Source organism: Sinohyriopsis cumingii, chromosome 15, assembly GCF_028554795.1.
Source record: "Sinohyriopsis cumingii isolate HCF-2022 chromosome 15, ASM2855479v2, whole genome shotgun sequence".
Lineage (NCBI taxonomy): Eukaryota > Metazoa > Mollusca > Bivalvia > Unionida > Unionidae > Sinohyriopsis > Sinohyriopsis cumingii.
In genome coordinates this window covers 54,078,882-54,102,435 of record NC_142975.1, presented here as the reverse complement: position 1 = coordinate 54,102,435, position 23,554 = coordinate 54,078,882, and the positions used below count along the sequence as shown (strand labels likewise).

Sequence of the window (23,554 nt, the reverse complement as noted above, 5' to 3'; positions counted from 1 at the left end):
GATAATACAAACCCCAAATAAACTATCCACACAAACGTACGCGAACGCATACAAACCCAAAATATACTATCCACACAACGTCGCTAACGCATACAAACTCCAAATATGCTATCCACACTCGGGAGGAAGAAGAAAAAACAACCAAATATACGATCTACACAACGTACGCGAACACACACACACACACACACACATACACACACACACACACACACACACACACAATACTCTGACGCTAAGACACTCTCCTTATATACAGGGACCTGCTGCGTATGAAACCTAGTCAAATGTAATTTTGCAATAAGATGAAACGATTTCATTGAGGAAGTAAAAGGCAATGATGTACCGTATCGCCTCACACAAAACCTGAAGTGTTAGCTCAGATCCGTGTCAGCAATTTCGAAGACGACATAACTGAGCTTTCATCAATGTTCTCCAATTATGCCACAAAACCACGAGTCCTGATTCACGCCAAAAGAAATTTCGTTCGGTCCATAAAAATTAGTATCACATCTGAGAAACGCAAAAACGAACTTCCAGAAAACTGAGAACGACGGCTTACACCTACAACGTAAATGTATGAGTTCAAGTAGTGCGTACAACTTAGTCAAATTAAATTTTTATAGTCAAGACGAAACGATCTCTTTTCGAACAAGAAAGCAGACACCAAGCGACAATGGCAATCCGTGTCACACAACACTTTTCAAAATGTATATGATCAGAGGTTTCTTCTAGCGATCTGCACGGTTAAATTAAATGTTGATGTATTTTGCAATAAGACGGACACAATTTCCATGGGATCGCCATTGGTACGATTGTTCGTGCATTAGTTTAATTTTTAAAAATATTTTTTATATAAATCGCCTATAGGATAGACCCAGTAAAGCATGGCCATTCTCGTCACTGTCTGAATATCTACTCAAGTCAATTCGAAGTGAACGCGGTAAGAAAATAAGTATAGCCAATGAAATGGCTTACAACGGGTGATGCATTGTTTTGTTCTAGGACTGTGTGGCATAATAATCCCTATGTTCTTGCGTTGTTACCATTACAGTACAGACAGACTGAAATGTGAACTTACAAGCCCTCTTTGTCTGTGTTGTACCATTTCTTCTTACCACATCAAAATACTGAGCATCACAGTATTGGTTCGCGTTTTCAAGCTGACCATTTTTTTTTATATCTCACTTAAACATTTTAACATAAACACTCACACTCACATCGGTAGAGTCAGGACAGATGTGTTACAGTATTGAGGGGCATGTTATCTTTTTTTTCAAACTAATAAATTTGGGGTTTGTATGAACTAAAGAACCGAAAGTACAGTGAAACTCAAGGATGATGACTCAATCTGTCTGTCTATTGATGCGTGTATTTACTTAAGAAGAAATATGACCTCTAAAACACAAAGAGATACGGCAAGCATGATCAGAATGAACATAACGTTGTTTTCCTTCCCGCCCGTGTAATTTAGAGCTTCAATCCTCTTTGAAGACAAACTTGGTCTCCTTTTGTAGGGCTTGAAATAATAAAAAACATGAAAAAATCTTAAGCACTTTGCTATAGATAATTTCATCAACAGACTAAACAACATAAATACGTTACAACACTAGAAAGCCTTAAATCTTCTATCAAAAAGAAATGCATCAAAAAATTAAAGATTAACGATAACTAACCAGTGAAACCGAATTTAACAAAGGCAGTGACATGTGAAGAAATGGCTCTCACTTTGGAAAGGTAGGCGAATGTACTCTGTCATGCACCATCAACTTGAAAAAAATTATAAACAGAGAGAAACCTGAATTCAAAATTCAGTTGTTTTTTCTTATAAATTGTTTCGTTTCTTTTTTCTTTTTTGGAACAAATCTAAGCACTAATATAGAGTGGAAAAGGGAAAATGCACATGCAAGCTTTGATATTTCTGAAAAAATGAGGGGATATTCCTAACGTTCATAACCACCTATGGACTTGGACTTGTCTGTGACTTATCCACAAAACAAGATGTACATATTTCTGGTCAAGCTGCAAGTGTGTGCGTGTTTTTGAAAATGGTAAAAATCAGATATACAATTTTCTCGTGACACTTATAAAGTGAAGAGTCTGTGCAAGTGTCAAAAGCCAAAGTCATGTAAGTTTTGTATTTTGTACGGCTTGTAAAGATTTCCACTTTAGAAAATGTGAAGTATCACAAGTTATTATCACAAACAGAAGTGGAACATAGGGGCTTGCAAGAAAGAAAATAACCCATACAGTTGGTGTCATCAAGAGTGCTAGAGACGGTACCCGAACTTGCTTGCTTGCTTACTTGAATTAAAGTGATTTTCGCTCTAATGGAGCATATATCACTGGTTTAATAACGCAATGCGTGATTTTTAATTACTCCTGGGGAAGGAAAGAGAGCCTCATCCCCCATGCTTTTATGTACTCACAGACTACTTTTAAATTTAGCCACTCAGGTGTAGGACTAACTAATCCTTAACAACCTGACTGAAAGGCTTTAAACATGAGTGGGAATAGTCTCACCACACACTCATTTTTCTGTCCGAGCGTGGTAAAGGAGGGAAAAGGTGCTCAGCAAGACAGCCATGGGTGTTAAGTACTCAACAAAACGCTAGCCCGTACTTATTTCAAATCAAGTCCCGTTTTTGCTAATGGACAGTAAAATGTACCAATAATGTGTTAACCACTTGTGCAAGTAGTTCAAATCTAACGATTCTGTTAAATTTCCTACTTCCTAGCATATCTATCTAATATTAGTACTTAGTGTACATAAAAATAGCCATACTGATCTTATTTAAATTATTATGTCTAAGCGACATATACCAGTTTGGTCACTGTTAGGTTTAAAAAGTTAAGTTTGTTGCGGTGTTCCAATGGGTCAAGTTTGTTTTGAGAATAGTTTAGTCAAGGAGGGATACCAAGCCAAATATGGTTCCCTAGTTAATAAAAAGCAATCTTTTGGAGCCCTAAGAAAGGCTCTTTTTTTCTGTTAGAAGGTAACACGTCTCTCTTTTGCTTTCACGTTCTTTCCCGCACTCCTAGTCTCATGATTCTTGATATCAGGAAATGCGTAGCCATGATGGGCGGCAATGTAAGCAGCGGCTTCTACCAGTTGACTGAGGGGGTATCCAGTGTAGGTTTGTCTGTAGAATTGGGGAAGAACTCTGACCCTAATCCCCATTGAGAAGGTCTTGGTTTAAAGGAGTCTAGAGATTTGTAGGCAACGTATTGTATGGCTCTAATAAACTACCCTGCTTTGTTGACGTCATACAATGCTTGATCTAGCCCCATTTCGGTGTACTTCTCAACGAGTGTCAGCGTCCCCTTCCCCCTCCTCCTCAATCGCCTCAATTTCCTCTTCTGGTTCAGATACTAATTCTTTAGTTGAGGTAGATAGTTTCAAATCCGCTGTTATGGTGTCTGTCGCTGTTATTGTTGTTGTGGTTGTTCTTTCAGCTGAGATTGCCTGTAGTATCGGAGTGAGAAAAGAACGTTGTTGTTGTTGTAGGGTTTAACGCCATTTTTCAGCACGTGATAGGCTATACATGGCGGCCAGTATTAATGGTGGAGGAAGAACCCGGGAAAAACCCGGAAAGAACCACCGACCCACGAGAAGCTACTGGCAAGCTTTCTCACATACCCACATTAGCCGAATCCGAGACTCGAACCCACGCAGACAAAGGTGAGATGACAGTGATCCGTAACGGAGAGCGCTTTAGACCACTCGGCCACTCGGGGCCCCAGAAAAGAACGTAGTGCCTCCGATAATTACATTTGAGTTTGTCATACCGTTTGTCTAACATAATTGGCCCTTTGTTACCACCACTCTTTCCGGGGCAGGTTGTTTGTTAGGTATAGTCGGATGTTGACTAGATGTTATTTGTGTTCTCGAGGTGGGTGGTGTGATAACTGGTTAGGTCTGCATTTCTTGCTCCCGCTACTGTTGCGAATATTTCTTCCCTCCACACCGAGTTCTGGGCCTAATTCTTTTAATTTCGTTGTACCCGAACTTACATTATCCATATTATCACCAACAAAAAAAAAACGCACAAACCTAAAAGAAACACTCACTCACTTTTTTTACAGAACATTACTATTTTTAAAATTTTGATAAGCGACGGAAACGAAGGACTTAGAGTCGCACTTTCTAACCAAGATAAAAAAATCATGTGCTGATAGACTCACTTCTGTATTTTTTCTTCTAACTGACTAACATATCATAGGCAATGGAATGTTATTTCTTTTCGAGAGTATGGGGTAGCCCTGAATATTTTTTTTTTTGAACTTGAAGCTATGGCGGTCGCTTAGGTTATAAGATGGCGACCTCCTCTGACGACCGGCTTTCTCACAGGATAAGGTCTGCTTCTTCTTCTTTTCGTTTTTGCGTTTCTCAGATGTGATACTAATTTTTATGGACCGAACGAAATTTCTTTTGGCGTGAATCAGGACTCGTGGTTTTGTGGCATAATTGGAGAACATTGATGAAAGCTCGGTTATGTCGTCTTCGAAATTGCTGACACGGATCTGAGCTAACACTTCAGGTTTTGTGTGAGGCGATACGGTACATCATTGCCTTTTACTTCCTCAATGAAATCGTTTCATCTTATTGCAAAATTACATTTGACTAGGTTTCATACGCAGCAGGTCCCTGTATATAAGGAGAGTGTCTTAGCGTCAGAGTATTGTGTGTGTGTGTGTGTGTGTGTGTATGTGTGTGTGTGTTCGCGTACGTTGTGTAGATCGTATATTTGGTTGTTTTTTCTTCTTCCTCCCGAGTGTGGATAGCATATTTGGAGTTTGTATGCGTTAGCGACGTTGTGTGGATAGTATATTTTGGGTTTGTATGCGTTCGCGTACGTTTGTGTGGATAGTTTATTTGGGGTTTGTATTATCTCCTTCTGTGTTGATAGTATATTTGGGGTTTGTATGCGTTCGCGTACGTTTGTGTGAATAGTTTATTTGGGGTTTGTATTATCTCCTTCTGTGTTGATAGTATATTTGGGGTTTGTATGCGTTCGCGTACGTTTGTGTGGATAGTTTATTTGGGGTTTGTATTATCTCCCTTCTGTGTTGATAGTATATTTGGGGTTTGTATGCGTTCGCGTACGTTTGTGTGGATAGTTTATTTGGGGTTTGTATTATCTCCCTTCTGTGTTGATAGTATATTTGGGGTTTGTATGCGTTCGCGTACGTTTGTGTGGATAGTTTATTTGGGGTTTGTATTATCTCCCTTCTGTGTTGATAGTATATTTGGGGTTTGTTTTTTCCTCTTCCCTCTGTGTGTGTGTGTGTGTGTGTGTGTTTGTGTGTGTTCGCGTACGTTGTGTAGATCGTATATTTGGTTGTTTTTTCTTCTTCCTCCCGAGTGTGGATAGCATATTTGGAGTTTGTATGCGTTAGCGACGTTGTGTGGATAGTGTATTTTGGGTTTGTATGCGATCGCGTACGTTTGTGTGAATAGTATATTTGGGGTTTGTATTATCTCCTTCTGTGTTGATAGTATATTTGGGGTTTGTATGCGTTCGCGTACGTTTGTGTGGATAGTTTATTTGGGGTTTGTATTATCTCCCTTCTGTGTTGATAGTATATTTGGGGTTTGTATGCGTTCGCGTACGTTTGTGTGGACAGTTTATTTGGGGTTTCTATTATCTCCCTTCTGTGTTGATAGTATATTTACGGTTTGTCTGCGTTCGCGTACGTTTGTGTGGATAGTTTATTTGGGGTTTGTATTATCTCCCTTCTGTGTTGATAGTATATTTGGGGTTTGTATGCGTTCGCGTACGTTTGTGTGGATAGTTTATTTGGGGTTTGTATTATCTCCCTTCTGTGTTGATAGTATATGTGGGGTTTGTTTTCTCCTCTTCCCTCTGTGTGTGTGTGTGTGTGTGTGTGTGTATGTGTGTGTGTGTGTGTGTGTGTGTGTGTGTGTGTTCGCGTACGTTGTGTAGATCGTATATTTGGTTGTTTTTCTTCTTCCTGCCGATTGTGGATAGCATATTTGGAGTTTGTATGCGTTAGCGACGTTGTGTGGATAGTATATTTTGGGTTTGTATGCGTTCGCGTACGTTTGTGTGGATAGTTTATTTGGGGTTTGTATTATCTCCTTCTGTGTTGATAGTATATTTGGGGTTTGTTTTTTCCTCTTCCCTCTCTGTGTGTGTGTGTGTGTGTGTGTGTGTGTGTGTGTGTGTGTGTGTGTTCGCGTACGTTGTGTAGATCGTATATTTGGTTGTTTTTTTCTTCCTCCCGAGTGTGGATAGTATATTTGGGGCTTGTTTTTTCCTCTTCCCTCTGTGTGTGTGTGTGTGTGTGTGTGTGTGTGTGTGTGTGTGTGTGTGAGTGTGTCTGCGCGCGTATGTTGTGTGTGTGTGTGTGTGTGTCTGTGTATGTGTGTGTGTGTATTGGTCTCTGTTTGTCCCTATAAAACTCACTTTATCCCTATCAGATACACTCTACCTACCTACCTACAGTAGCGCGTATTCAGGTCAGCCACTTGCAACACTGTTGCCATTTATCCCCTAGTGTTCAGTACAGTGACGTCACTGACGCTGGAAATTTTGAGACTATAAATATCGACTTGGGGATTTCCACATTTTGTAGCTATACATATATACTAGAATTCATAAACAGGAACGTCACTCAAGCTGAGGCTATAAAAAGATAGTGGGATTTTCCAAAGGAAAAACCCACAAGTTGGAGCTATAAATAGATAGTGGGATTTCATAGGAATTTCAGCTGATTATAGATGCATAGGTATTTATCCACGATCGTCACAGAAGTTGATATTGTAAGTAGTTACTAATTTTATCCATTTTAGTTTAAACCATTGTAACTTAATTTTCGGGAATATGTTTATTTTCCTTTAAGTTCTGGGACAATTTCGTCATTTTAATGTTACTTTTAGTCACATCCATTTTGTCGTTGAGCATTTCCTTGATTATAGCTATTTATAGCATCATTACAATTATGCAAATTTTTGAACACCCCATCAAGATTTCAGGTCTTGGTAATGCTTTATATATAAATCTCACGCTTGTACTACTGTATGTATGTCTCTGTCTCCGTTGTGTTTGGCCCTCTACCATCATTGTCCCTAGACAGGCCCACCATGTTAAATTCGTGTGTGTGTGTGTGTGTGTGTTTTATATCCCTCTCCCCTGTTCCATTTCCATAGACCCATCAGGTCGGGACCGTATTAAAATAGGGTCCCAACCCTATTCCATTTCCCATGTTAATTTCCCCTTGAGGCTATACAGTCCCACTATCTATTCCCATGTTCAATTCCCCTTGAGGCTAGAGTGACCCAAGACTTTTTCCCATGTTCAATTCCCCTTGAGGCTAGAGTGTCCCACGATTTTTCTCCATGTTAAATTTCCCTTGAGGCTAGAGTGTCCCACGATTTTTCTCCATGTTAAATTTCCATTGAGGCTAGAGTGTCCCAGGGGTCTCTGTAATGCTAATTCCCATTTAGGCTAGGGTATCCCACTTAACTACTATTAGGACTTGTGTCTATGATTATTTAGGATTTAAATAGCAATAGCGTTAAGTTTCTTTTTATTACAGTTTTAACTGTATTCAAGGGAAATAAATCATTAGTTGAATTTTACAAAGCGTGTTGCTTCTCACTCTTTTACTCTACTTATTTTAAGACCATAGAGTCGTAATAACGTCTTCTGCCTTTTCCGTTATATACTAGAGACAACAACAACAAAAAATCCGGAACGAGACTAGGATGTGCCCAATGGTGTCATCAATAACAGCAATGATTGGAGACAATTGAAACCGAATGATATCTTCTTCTTTTTTTCATCATAAAGTTGCAGGACTAAAATTAAAATTTAAAAATGTGTAGTTAATCGCTGAAGTGAAGTGTTATTTTCATGATCTATCATCTTATAAGACTCTGTTATTTGCATATCTAGTCTAGGGTTACCAAATTTGAACTTTCAAAAAATAGGGCTATCCGGAGAGTGGGTGTATATGCATTTATATAGAGATTCAAGGCACAAAAAGGATGACATGTTCGGGAAAAAGAGGACTTATGGCAACCCTAATCTTGCCGATCTTCGTCCGACAAAATGTACCAGTCTGGGAAGTATAACTACGATTCCGTCTTAGTCTCTTTCAGAATTCTGAATGATCGATATACATTCGAAGTATGATCCGCACGATTGACCTTGAAGTTTAGAAAGATTACAGTATTGACCAGTTATGACAACAGATGTATATGTTACATTTGTTAAAACTGTTAACTAAGCACCACCCCCTCACCCCCGAACAGGTATATTTCAGATTCGGAGCCTGAAAGAAATATTCATAGATTCCCTGTTCTGCCCGCAAACTCTAGTTGACTGGCTGGAGAAAAAAGTAACTTATTTATTACTCTGAATATCTCAATATACCTTTATTAGTAAAATGACTTACACACTCTTTATAACGTAAACATATTCATTTTTTATTTATGTATTTATTAATTCATTCATTCATCATAACACGTTATTTGGCGCTCGCGAGCTATTATTTAACAACCTCACACGATTGGGATAATTCTTTATAGATACAAAAGTAAAAAGACATGTCTTACATCTTGGCCGGAAATTCACCGATTCATTTATTGTATGAATTGTCACTATGGTAATATATGTAAAAGGGATAAAGGTTTCCATCTTTCCTTCTCCCCGGGAATTTCAGGTTCACATAAGCACAAATGTAAGTGACAATCACGTTGGGGGTTTTCAGACTTATTGGAATTGATTGTATATTTTATTTAATTTTGTTCTGAGGGATTGTTTTCCGGTGTTTAAAGAAAACCACAATTATAAGAGAAAAACTGTCGTCTCAATTCATATTGTTTCACTACCTATCTCTCTCGATCGATCGAGTATTTTTATGAATCACATCAGTGTTAACATTACTGACCGTCGCATGTCTTGCTTATAAGCAGGAAGCAATTGCTCATTAAAATTTAGTTTAGAAATGGCCGATTTTGTCACATGCACATTTGTTTTTAAAAATCAATAATGATAATCCAACCTAATTGTTAAATAATTCACTTTACAAGGTGATCGTTTATATCATTAGGAACCTTCCTTGATAACATACTCAGTATCTAGATATATATCAACATGACTCAATATGTACGCGTGAGAGAGAGAGAGAAAGAGAGATAAAGTTAAAGTTATTATATGGAGGGTATATTTTCGACTTTAGATTCCTCTGATAAAAAATTCGTGATATGTTTGTTTATTTAAACGATTGACTCTACAAAATGTTAAGAAATCCCGAGATGCAGATATGCTGTAACTATTGGAAAGTTTAGGAGAATAAAAAGATAATTTCATCATCGATAGAAAAGAATTCATTAAAACAATTACTATTAATGAAAAAGAACCATCTGACATAATGTCATTTGCAATTGAGTATTGTAATTATACATCACACGTTACACGTCTTTGGCAAAACACGGCATGCCTACCGTCTTCAGGTTCCTGTGGATTATATAAGATCCATAGATCAGTACTTAGTTACCAGAATGAGCAATATGGATATTTTCGTGCTGTCAGTCTGATTTCACAGTACCGTATGTTGTCATAATAAGACATTATTATATGACATATATTTTATTTTATAACTATATAATAATTATATTATTATACAATTTTATAACTGCTAACAGCTTACATGCAGCCTTCTTTTGTGTTACATTCTAAGTGTCTTAATGTTACATTATAAGTATCATTGTTATATCGTGTCTTAATGTTACACTGTATCATATTGTTACATGGTGTCTTAATATGTCTTAATGTTCCATTATAAGTGTCTTAATGTTTCATTGTAAGTGTCTTTATATTGCATTTTAAGTGTCTTCATGTTACATTAACAGTGTCTTCATGTTACATGGTGTCTTAATGTTACATTATAAGTGTTTGACATTACATTGTAAGTGTCTTAATATTAAACTGTAAGTGTCTTAATGTTACACTGCAAATGTCTTAATGTTACATTCTAAGTATCTTAATGTTACATTGCAATTGTCTAAATGTTACATTATTAGCGTCTTAATATTACATTATAGGTGTATTACTGCTACATGGTAAGTGCCTAATTGTTACATTATAAGTATCTTAATGTTACATTGCAAGTCTTAATATAACATTATCAGTGTCTTAATGTTACATTATAAGTATCTTAATGTTACATTGCAAGTATCTTAATGTTACATTGTAAGTATCTTAATATTACATTATAAGTGTCTTAATGTTACATTATAAGTATCTTATTATTAAATTGTATGTGTCTTAATGTTACATTATAAGCATCTTAATGTTACATTGCAAGTGTCTCAATGTTACATTATTAGCGTCTTAATGTTAAATTATAAGTGTCTTACTGTTACATGGTAAGTGCCTTATTGTTACATTATATGTGTCTTAATGTTACATTGCAAGTCTTAATATAACATTATCAGTGTCTTAATGTTACATTATAAGTATCTTAATATTACATTATAAGTGTCTTAATCTTACATTATAAGTGTCTTAATGTTACATTATAAGTGTCTTAATGTTTCATTGTGTCTTTATATTACATTGTAAGTGTCTTCATGTTTCATTGTCTTTATATTACATTGTAAATGTCTTCATGTTACATTATAAGTGTCTTAATGTTTCATTGTGTCTTTATATTACATTGTAAGTTTCTTCATGTTACATTATAAGTGTCTTAATGTTACATGGTAAATGTCATAATGTTACATTATAAGTGTCTTTACATTACATTGTAAGTGTCTTAGTGTTACGTTATAAGTATCTTAATATTAAATTTTACGTGTCTTAATGTTACATTATAAGTGTCTTAATGTTACACTGCAAGTGTCTTAATGTGACATTTTAAGTGTCTTAATGTTACATTATAAGTGTCTTACTGTTACATGGTAGGTGCCTTATTGTTACATTATAAGTGTCTTAATGTTACATTGCAAGCGTCTTAATATAACATTATCAGTGTCTCCATGTTACATTAAAAGTGTCTCAATGTTACATTGCAAGTCTCTTAATATAACAATATCAGTGTCTTAATGTTACATTATCATTGTCTCAATGTTACATTATAAGTGTCGTAATGTTACATTGTGTCTTAATGTTACATTATAAGTGTCTTTATGTTACATTATAAGTGTCGTATTGTTACATTGTAAGTGTCTTAATGTTACATTATAAGTGTCTTAATGTTACATTGGAGGTGTCTTAATGTTACATTGGAGGTGTCTTAATGTTAACGTATTACCGGTATTGTACTTAGCAATACATTTCTCCTATGTTAGAGCTTTCTAACTTACAAATCATTCTTTTGCTCTTTAAATGTGCAGCCCTTAAAATTAATAAATGCAGGTCATCATTCCTTGAGGCCGATCAAATTAGGAACTGGTAGAAGATTTCAACGTATTTATTGTATATTCATAAAACTGGTTAAACTATTAATTTGAGGCATCAAGGCTTTTTCTAATAGACTGATAAGTATATAAATAAGACACAGATTATTAAGTTACCTGCTCCTGCATCAACTGCATTTTGCAAGGGCAGTATGTGGGATTAATACCTAGCGGTATAAGGTAGTTAGTACCAGCTAGAGCCAGGAGCTGGGGGATATTGAGCAAAGAGCTATTCAACTGGGATGTTGTATTACCATGAACAAAAACTATCCAAATTCTTGGCGTCTTTCCTAAACACTGAATAAATTATTTAGAGCACGAAGACATACCATTACAATATTGAAGTTTCACACATTGCAAACTCATAAAATATATTTGCAGACGTATAGATGTAACAAGGAATATGAATCCAACATAAATAGAAACTACAAACACAGATGAAAGCAAATTAGAACATTCTTCTTATATTAATAGAAAATATATACATACAATTATGGCGGCGTTTGCCTTAGTCGTGTGGAGTGGCACTTCGAATCGAACATTGATTGATCATAAACTGTTCATTAGAAAGTCCAATGCCCATTTTAGGTTCTGCCTTAAAACTTCGCATCAAGGTTTAGAGTATATTAATTTCTGAAGGTAGTTCAGTCAGTTTTATGTAAAAATGTCAACAGCAGACTGGTATAATGTTAAATTATGATTCTTGTAAGCTAGGATGCATGGTTATGACTATATGCTATGAAATATTAAAAAAATGGTTTTGAAAAATGCCTATACCGTGCACAATTATTTCAATGTATGTCGATGCAACTGTAATTTTTGACGTGGTAATGATTAAATTTACCTTTGTAACGGTCTTTTATAAACTGGTGTTGTTCCAACAGTATTAATACACCGATGCAACGGAAAAATTTTGCAAAACCAAAGATACCATAGCAACGGCAATATAAATCATTGCAATAAGAAAAAGTAACATTACAATGGTGAGAAGAAAAAAAAACATTGCAACGATAAAAAAAAAATACCACCACACTAGTGCTTAAATATCACTGCAACTATGGGCGATTATCGTTCAAAAGATTCTATGTAAAGTTGCAACAACGCCAATGTTAAAAATACCTTTACAGTGATAATCGGTATCGTTATAGTGGTAAACTGGATCGTTGCAAGGGCAAATTGTATCGTTGCAAGGGTAAGCTGTATCGCTGCAATAGTAAATTGTATCTTTGCAATAGTAAATTCTGTCGTCGTAATAGTAAATTGTATCGTTACAACCGTAAAGTGTATCGTTTACATGGTAAATTGTATCGTAGCAATGGTAAATTGTATTGTTGCAATTGTAATTTATATCGTGGCAATCGTAAATTGTATCGTTGCAACGGTAAATTGTATCGTTGCAATAGTAAATTACATCGTTGTAATAGTAAATTTTATCGTTGCAAAGGTAGCTTGTCATTGCAGCGACATTTGGACACCGTTGTCATAGTACCGTGTTTTTTTTTTTTGGTCGTTTTTGTAGAGAAGTGGAGACATTTTATATTGTTACATATTAGTGACAATACGTTTCCACTTCACTCGTGAAATATCTTTATATATTTTTTTTATAAATTTACATCTACGTTTAATGCTTCAAACTGCGTATTTCGTCAAATTATTGACTGTTTTCATACGAAAAATGAATACGGAACCTACTCATAGTTTACAAACAAGCACAGCATTGTCATATTTTAAGATCTGTTCATTCTGATGAGAGGGACGTGTGAGAAAGAGAGACTGAGGAGAGAGAGAATGGGAAGGAGAGAAAGAATATAAAGATATGTCATACATAAATGGCAGCTATATTTATTAAATAGGGAAAGAGTGGTTCTAAAGGTGTTATCGTCGACGAGGTAATGCACTTTCATCACCATTGTGTTTGTATAAATTGTCTTAAACCGATTCGTTTCAATTATGACATGTATAATAACTTCAATTCAATTAAACTACCGACGGTATTTTTAATGATGTAACGGTGATATCAATTCTGTAACAATGGTTGTTATCGTCTCAATTCCGACGTTATTTTTACAGTTGGAACGGTTATAGTACTGTTGCAAAGATAGAATAAACCGTTGCTACTGAAAGCAATCCTTTCACACTGCTAATTGAATATCTTTGCAACAGTATGTATATATCGTTGCAACGGGTTATGGATACCATCGCAACGATACCAGAGTTAAAAATAATGCTGCAATGGTAATTTATCTTTGCAACAGCAAAGGTCACAGCTGCACCAACAAACTTTTACTTTGCAACAATATCTAAACATCGTTGCAACGATGCCGGTATAGTTTTCACCGTTTCTGAACGCACTGCCTTGGGAGGAAAATTGATAACGCGGTCATACGTAAAATTTGAACGCTGATATCACATCTCTGCAACCAAATATCCTATTTAAGTGAAATATTTTGTATTCTAATACACGCATTAGATAATCATGCATTTAATAAAAAACCATTTCAAATTGGATTGGGCGAATTCCATAAAAGTTAGGGAAGAATCGAGTAGTTCGATACTTTGATAAGAATTATTGTTACCAAACCGAGTTTGCCTATCCCTCCACGTCTAATACGGAACGTTATCATAATAGATAACTTTGATACAGACCTTTTGAATCAAAATCACACAAAATGGGTCGAAATAATTCTGTTTTATAACTTTCTCCGGCTTGGTAATAAACCAGCATAGTTAACCGATTCCACATCGACCTTGATTGATCATATGTGCACTACTCACCCACAGTCCATATCCGGAACCATTTTACCCTGATTAGCTCTAACTAACCATTATCCGGTCTGTACATCAATCAATCAATTCAACAAACTATAAAAGAGTACTCATACCAATATTGTATACAGATCATTAAATAGTTTTAACAACCATTATGTTCCTTATGAATTATCTGCATCATTTTTTAGCACTATATCTGTGTTGCAAGTTGAGTATGACAGGGGTTTTACCCTTACTTTATGAACATGCTCCACTAAAATCAAAAAGTTTTAAACTACTGACACAACCGTCTTATGTCACGTGTTTAGGCTTGAACAAACAGTAACACAAGAAACAGTGAAAACAACAAGCTTTAAAAAAATTCAATAATTTATTTCCCTGGAAAAATTCTGTAAAAATTAAAAATATGAACATAACGGTTTTAAGAATCAAATCCAAAAATAATCAAAGAATAAAATTTTAGTACTCCAAAGAACAAAATGTTCTACTTATTTCAAGTTCGAATCCCGAAGAAGAATCCAAGATGAAAGACGATGACGTATGGTGAAATCTGTAGTGTTGGAGTCTACAGTTCCTTGTAGAAACAAGAAATATCAATCTGGCTTTGGAAATCAAAATAAATTTCTTATAAGAACTGTCTTTGGAGAAAAAAAAATCACATGAGCACACTCTTTGCTCAAGTCGTATCTAACAAACAGGTCTCAATGTGTCATTATCAGAAACCAACCATCAGCATTAGAACAAGTAAGCGAAGCATCCCACAGGGATCGGTTTCAGGGCCTGTCCTTTTTCTAATGTTCTAAGCGATCTATCCTTTCGTTTTAAATACTCAAATTTTAGTATATTCGTTGATGACACAACCATCCACTGTTTGGGCAGCTTACATACGCTGTTGATTACCATTTTCAGACCGATATTGAATCTGTTCATAAGGTGGCGTGCGTTAAAAAATACACATTAATCTATCAAATGCTACAACTGCTCCGGTGGCCATGGTCGGTCAGAACGTACGAATCTGATGCAGGAGGTCGAGGGTTCGAACTCCGGCTGAGTCATACCAGAGGCTTATAAAAAAGAATACTGGCATCTGCTTCATTTGGCGATCATCATTAAGAGGTTAGTGTTAGAACTGGTCGGTCTGGTGTCAGGATAATGAGACTGGGTGGGAGATGGTGCTACAATTCTGCGGCATGATACACCAGTGCTAGACATCGCTATAAACTGCCACACTGAGCGGTCACCAAATAAAGGGACTACACTAATGAAAAATATTTTCAATTAGTACGCTGCTGAAAATATTCTTAAGCTATATCGCGACAGATATATTTTATATATCGTAGAGTATGGTTGTATTTTAGGGGAACAACTGCAGTACATCCGAAACTGATAAGATTACTAAATAGCAAAAACTGAGCTACCGAATGATTACAAAAACTTATTTTTTCACATGAGCTGACTGTGTGTGATCGATATCAAATCGACTACCATTTACGAAGGTTTAGCACTGCACAAGGGTTGCACGCTGTACAATACTTTCAATGGCCCTGTACCTGATTATCTATTTTATCTATCAAACAGCGAATATATGACCTTGACCTTCATTCATTTTCCAAGCAGTATCTTTTATTCCATTATCTTCCTCGCCCTGTTTCAATAAATCTCGCCCTGTTTCAGGTCCAAAATTACGGAATACTACTTCTATTGAAATCAGAAATTCAACTACTCGGTGTAAATTCAACTACTTAGCGCAAGTGTAACTACTTAGTGCAAATGCAACTACTTAGTGGAAATGTAACTACTTCAAATTCAGTGACTTCGTGTAAATTCAGCTACTTAGTGTAAACGCAATTATTTTGTGTAAATTTAACTATTTAGTGCAAATTCAACTATTTAGTGTAAATTCAACTACTTCGTGCAATCCACTAATTTCTGTAAACTCAACTCCTTGTGTAATTCGTAACTCATTGCTCACCACTAATGATAACTCGAACTTCAATAGATGTATGTACGAATGCAGTTTGCATAGTCTTTTATGGGAACCATTCAGGTTATTAGCTTTATTGCTAGATATAGTATCCTCTTAAATTCAGACATCATCATCATCACCAATATCGCAAGTTATTGCATCTTTTCATGTAAACGAATCGAGTATAAAGCCTACAATACTTTATACTTTGTTTGTTTTCCTCAGTTTTCATTCTTGACTCGAAGACCAACTGTTTTATTTGTTTGTTTTCCTTGGTCCTCTTTCTTGCCCCAGCATCGGGACTTACCGCAAGGACATCTGTTGTATAGAAATACGAGGAGGGAAAGAAAAATAAGAGTGAGTTAGAATTTTTACTCAGCTTCCAAAATTTTTGGTCATATCGCCAGAAAGAAAGAAAATCTGTGCATTTGTCTAAGACATTACTGTAGGATCTCCAGTCTCCGCATAACCACATTCCAAATATGCCGAAAACTGGGATGATGAATATAACAATGTTTGCTTGCCCGGTCCTGATCAATTATGCGTTTGATCTTTCATCTGTTTGTTGTTTTTTTTTTTGTTTTGTTTTTTTGTTTTTGTTAACCTTTCTTCTTCCTTCCAAGATTCATTTTTTTTTATATTCTTTGACAATTTCTTTCTTGTGCTTTTTTCCATTTTTCTTTTTATTATCTCTTTCTGAAAAGTACATGTATAAACTCATATTTGACAGAAAAAAGAAAACAAAAACAGTGTGAATCATGTAGGTAAGATTGTTGTTGTTGTTGTTGGGTTTAACGCCATTTTTCAGCACGCGATTGGCTATACGTGGCGGCCAGTATTAATGGTGGAGGAAGAACCCGGGAAAACCCGGGAAAGAACCACCGACCCACGAGAAGCTACTGGCAATGTAGGTAAGAGACTGACCATATAATATGTATATGAGGAATTTGTGATTTGTTATGTATATTAAATTAGTTGATAAAAAATGAATTATATTGAGGTAAATATGAAACAAGATGAAAGAACGATTCTAGGCCCTTCATCATGCTCAGGCCCGGTCTGATACTTAGGGTAACATGGTCATATTCCGACCAGTAGGGTAATTCCGACCGTGGATGTACGTCCTGCTGTTTACAACAAAGATCTGCAAATTACTTACTGTGTTCTTTGTTTTTATTTGTGCACTTGCGTATGCAAATTAATAAAGATGTTCCCTGGCGACGAGGGCATCGCGTGACAAAATGACGTAATCGCATCAATATTCTCTGTTCCGCGCGAGTTCAGAAGCGGCATTCATAAAAAAAATGTATTCATGAACATAATCAGGCATCAATCATACAAGATATATATAGTTTTCAATAACAAGATAATTATGTTATCGTAGTTTTAAAATAATGTTTCGTCTCTAAAAAAAAAGTAATAATTGCACCATTTTATGGCAAATAACAATAGTATGCAATGTTCTTTGTGGTGGTCGGATTTACCCCAGGTTCTTTTTCATAAGAGGGCAATTCCGACCAAGAACACAAGCTTAAAAGAGACCAGAAACCAAATGGAAATACAGAATAATAATAAAAGCACATTAGAAGTAAACCTTATTCTGAAGTATCATCTGCGACCGTAATGCCAGTATTTAAATATTGGCATATCCTCTAGGAGCTGAATTTCCGATCCATCGTATCAAAATTTCAGCGCCTATTCGGTTACTTTCGGGGTGTGACGTCATAGTAGCGACTCCAGCATCCCAACTGGGAGTTGCCAGAGTAAAAGACAATGCCGTTTTACGTTGCTTACGGGTGTAATAGCACAATAAGAAAAGCCTGTGGACAACATTTTTTCTTTCCTTTTCCAAAGATAAAGGCATAAATAAAGTATGGATACATTATTACAAACGAGTCGATTTCAAAGCAACATCATACAGCACTCTGTCATCATTACATTTCTAAAGGAATGTTACGAGAAGGATCCTGAAAAAAATGACAGCCCATCCTGTATTCAAAGTTAGGTGCAAGTTGGGCTTGTCAGAAAAAAATTGTTTGCCTGAGGAAACTTTGATCGCGCTGATGAAATGAGTAAATGTATTTTCAAGATGTTGACATACATGCCTTAACACGGCACAATCGAAATCAAATCACCTCTGTCCTAAGTGAAATTGAGATCTGATTTTAATCAAATGGAAGCTTTGCTAAAAATAAGATTCCAAACACCTGACACGGTCATGTTTCGAGAAAACACAATTTTCAGTAATCTTAAACAAAAATTCAAAATTTAAAAAAAAACTTTCAGTCTATGCCTGTTACATGTAGTATGTATAGACGGTAATCTGTAATGATTGGAACTGATATAAAACTATCCCTTGGGATGTTTAAATAGCAGCGACTAAAAGAAAAGAGGTCAGTTATAAAATCAAAATTTCAATTTAACTGGCTGACAATAGAAATTGGGGAGAGGCTACTAGTGACCCCACCCCTTGCCCCAATGTGCGAGCGCCCATGTGATTCGCCTTATTATCCCCCAGGACAAGACCCTTTCTTTCATATTCTGGTCAGCTGTGGCTAAACTGCATAATAGCTAAAGGTTAGACTTGAGTACACAAGCAAAAGGCCAGTGTGAGTAATTAACAGTTAATCCTTATCAATTCATTTATCTTGTGAAAAGGACTGCCCTTCGGACATACTTCAAGTAAACCATGTTCTACAGTGTCCATATGTAAACATCAGCAATGACTTGGCAAATAAACGATGCCCTATTTTATTGTAACTTACGATGCCTAGGACTTCATTTTAACAGTTAAAATCTGTTTTCCCACATTTAAATCCCAACTTATTTCCTTAGGTTTAAGTATTGAGGCTTGTAACACTGTTTACTGAATAAAAATATTTATTCTGAATTAGTTCTTTGGGGGGTACATATACTGCGTGGCATATTTTTTTGTATTCCTTCTTTACATGTACGGTAGAGGAATGTCAGGCTTTAATTGGCCAAGTTTCTTTGGTGGAAATGGATATTGATTTTGTTTGCAGAGAAAAGTAGGCAACATTCACAGTGATCCTTCATGGGATTTAAGCTAATTGGTGACAATTTTATTTTTTTAATGTTTATATTACTACAATTCTGTTGAAGTGTTTTTTAAAAGAAAATCTGAAATTTACATGAATAATGTTTAATCTCCACATTCTATTTACTGAAGAAAAAACTCGTGTGATATTTATTATTTCGTCACTACAATATTCACAAGTGATAAAATATAATATCGCATCTGTGGATTGTATAAGTTTTATCTATTTATATAAAGGTTTCTTTTTTCTTCTGAGAAATGAAAATTGTAATAATATGGAATTCTCGGCGAAAACTTGGGAGATAGTACGAGATCGGGAGGTAGGTGTGGAAATACCCCCAAAATCGTGAGGTTTTTCTCCCGGCTTGAGAGTTGACAGGTATGAACTGTCTGGGCTAGCGGATTTTCAGTCAGGGCTAGTGAGTTTATTTAAGTCACCAGCCCTGGGCCTGGGCTTAAAAAATTTCTTTCAGCACTGACCAGTACAGTAAATAAACTATTTATACCAGACATGTATATTGTCACGTTATAAGGAAAGAACAATAGCCAGATTGCAACATGTATATGCCAGACCCTGAGGCTAATTATTCGCTTCATAAATGTTGCGAGTGTAAGCCGACATCGAAAGACGGGGGGAAGCCAGTTGTATATAACATGGCCATAGGAACTTGTTACTTGCGCCTTATTCTGCTGAGTGCGATTCACAGGTAAGTGGCATGAATTGCCGGTGTTGGCTTGAGGAATATCAAGTGGGAGTCGTAAATCCATCCTTGACAGACTGCCGGGGAAGAGACAATGTCTGCTAAGTATGTAGACCATGGGTGAATCGACATCCACTCGGAATTGAGCAAGGCGTGGCCACCATTGGAATCGCAAGTTTAAATCTAGTGTTTTGAAAGTATACATCAGTAGTCGCTAAACCATCTTGTGCGAATTACATAAGGAAGTTATAAGCTACTCCGACGTCATTCGAAATTGGCGGGAAGCATAGTTATTCTGGGAATTACAAAGGAGCTTCGGAAAGGTCAGTGACTTATTTGCTCGATTGGCGCAATCTATTACGGCAAGGTAATTGTACTTTAATTATGTGCAGTATGTATACTTCATTACTAGAATCGTAGTACGTAGAATTACCATTTGTAGGGTTTGATTCATTTTGTAGTGTTTTACATGCATATTTTGAGATATGAGCAATGTTTATGTAAAGAATTAATATTGTAATTCGCTATTTGGTTAATTCGTAGTAACCTCGTGCATTTATTCATGTGATATTCTAGATTTGTAAATGTTGAATTGAATTATAACTTTGCATAATGGTTGCAGTGGGCAACATTAGTTAATATGAGTATTTGACTATTTGTGTATACTTTGTAGGAGTATAATGTGTAAGAATATATTAGCACATGGATATGTGGATATCTGTGTACACTTTGTAGAAGTGTAATGTACAGAAATGCGTCCGATTATGTGATATTGTTCTGTATAATAAGATTGAGAATCTATATATATACCGATGTGATAAAATCTATTGATATATGCAAGATAAGCAGTTGATACCGTGTATACCATACCAGAAAATATGGGTATTTCGATGTGCACGAATGCGTGACCAAAGAAGGTAATGGCTTATCTGATGATAGATTGTTGTTTAGTGTGAGGCTAGATAGCTAGAGGAATGTCCTTGTGTGTGTTCGGACAGGAAGCTTTTAGGGACCGGAGGAGCTGTAGAAGACAGAGAAGGGAAATACCCTGGTACAGTTGGTCCCGAGTCTCTGGGAGACAAGAAAAGGAGAGAACGGAAGTGGAGGAAGTGGAAGGGTGAAGGACGTGGTTGTTGGACTGAAGGAGTGCTGGGTACCAGTCAAGAAATACTACAGATGAGTAGAAACACAGGACATGAGGAAAATTTATCATGCTAAGTCAGGTGATGAAATAAGCCGTCACTTGGTCGAGTGAAAGACGAGTGATAGGGTTTTGAATATTGAATTTCATTTGAGGAAGGACTATCTGTAATTGAATGGCATTAAATTTGTTGTTTATTTTAATTTCACCTTTTGTGTATTCAGTAATTTAACTCTCTGCATCGCTGACTGGGGGAACGGAGCTTTGCATCTCTATCACTACTACAATTTCTAACAAAAACGAGTCAGGGTGGGTCTTCTGTAATAATTAAAGATAATACTGGGAGCACGCCACCCCAACCTAAGGTAGTCTACTACGAGACCCTTTACATATATACTATTAGATTTGTCAATAATCTAACTGTAGCCTGCATGTAAAATACACTGTGATTGAATCATAAGAAAGAAGCTTCTTAATGTTTAAATTCATTACTTATGATTTCTGCTTTGCAGAGTAATGGGGGGGGGGGGGGAACTAATGCTTAAGTTACGACCGATGAAAACCATTCTCAATGCCTTTTACACCTCCAAGGTAATGGATATTGTTTCACACACAAGTCTGTCCCCGTTCTAATTTTTTCTTTTTAATTTTTACATTGGGCACCATCACTTAATCCTTATCATATTTTTGCACAGCACACAATGTATGAGAATTTATTTAAATATTACAGTGCATTTTTTAAATTCCAAAATATGAAATATGAGCACCTTCTTCCTGTTGTACTTTTCTGCTGTCAGGTCTTAAACACATTGTTAACACACAATTCAACAGATATAGTTATGAGCATAACTCGGAAGCATATTCAACTTTTGAATGAGTAACCCAAAATCTGGTCTCCTCCTGTCTGTCTCGCTCGCCATGTATATGTTTGTATTTGAGGACTGGCTAGTATTGCGTCACGGGACCACGTGATCTGTCGTCTTATCAAAGCTCGGAAAAACTCGGCAATTTACGGAATCGTGGTATCTTCCGCGCAATATAATCACTACCCGCGTACGATATTTAATTTATAAACATCACAGTACAATTAAAATTTGTAGAGAATTACATACATAAAAGGAATTTTTTTAATTCTGGTCTCCTTTAAAGAAAATGTAGAATTAGGATTAGTTTGTATTGAACTCTGAAGAAGAAAAAAAGAAGAAGAAATACGTAATTAAAAACAAATAAATAAAAAGCACAGGCAGAAATCAAAATAACAAAAAAATGTCATTTCTCTCCACAATTATCTCTATAACAATATCCACAATTATCTATATAACAATGTCGCTTTCAATCTGCTATCCCTCTATCTGAAAAAAAATTCAAAACTTTTTAAAGCTTTTAAATCTGTCACGATAAACAAAATCTTTGCATTTTATAGATGAAACCTGTGTATGTACGATCCATGTATGGTGGTCGCTATTACACATATCAAAGGTCGGAATACGCCACAACACGGTCGGATTTACCCTCTGCGTATATAGCCATAATAAAATCACTTTTCAGTAAGAAGAACTCAAATTATTTTGAATAATGAAACTTGCTGCAAGACAAACGACTGACTGCTTTCCGTATCGTAATTAGGTACTCAGTAGTCCGCTTCAATCATGAAGTTGTCGATCTCATGTCAACGACCTCAGCGGTCGGAATACGACCAGTTTGCGGGGCCCAATGTACCACGCTTGCCTGTGATGCTATTGTATGTAGTATGCCAATTTTGTTATCAACTGGAGTGGGAGCCTAAAGCTACCGCCTTATTCGAATTTCAACCTTCCCACACATATTCCCCCTCCCCTAAATAGAGAAATGTTCAATCCCTTACCAGATATTTGATCTAGGTCAAGGACTGAACAACCAAATTTAGAGAAAGAGAGAGAGTACCTTGTGCATGTTTCCCAGAAGCCAGTGTCCATTCTTTGGTCCAGGACAATCATTGAATATACGTCGTAAGTTGTTATACCATACGATAAAAGCGACGATTTTGTAGAAAATATAGCTTAGGGCACCAACGATAAGGGCATTTAACGCCGTGCTAGACATGGTAGCTCGTTTGGTTAGTTCAGAAAGACTGCCAGTTTATTGGATATGTTGGCTGCATATAAAGGCGCGTGCAAACAAGTTTAATTGATAGCCAGCCTTCACTATACAAAAAGATGAACGCAGCTTTTTCGCTTTGTAACAAAATTTGGACAATGCAGTAAATGCCATAAATCCTGATTACAAATTTAGACCACACTATGCTTTATATTTGCCTAACAGAAGAGTATATAAATAAATGGACAGACGGACGTACGAATGTATGGAAGGATAGGCAGATTATATCTTTGAATGTCTGCATATTAAGTATTATAGACTGCTTAAATTATTAACTTAAAACTGTATAGTATAAACAGCATAGGAGCTTCATCAAATTTTGTCTTCAATAATGTTAATGTAATAACTTGCT

General features: G+C 36.1%; 1 protein-coding gene across 2 annotated transcripts in view; it reads right to left on the bottom strand.

Annotated features, from left to right (window-relative positions):
- Positions 1–23,194, bottom strand: part of LOC149781816 (cytochrome P450 4F6-like) — a 72,251-nt gene extending 49,057 nt beyond the window's left edge. The window contains exon 1 of one of the 2 annotated variants that reach the window (XM_089935988.1): positions 22,990–23,194. In XM_089935988.1, the coding sequence (XP_089792114.1) occupies positions 22,990–23,148 (159 nt within the window). In that variant the 5' untranslated portion in view covers positions 23,149–23,194. The remainder of the gene's footprint in view (positions 1–22,989) is intronic. The other variant, XM_089935989.1, reaches the window with a different exon arrangement.
- Between the last annotated feature and the right edge of the window lie 360 nt (positions 23,195–23,554).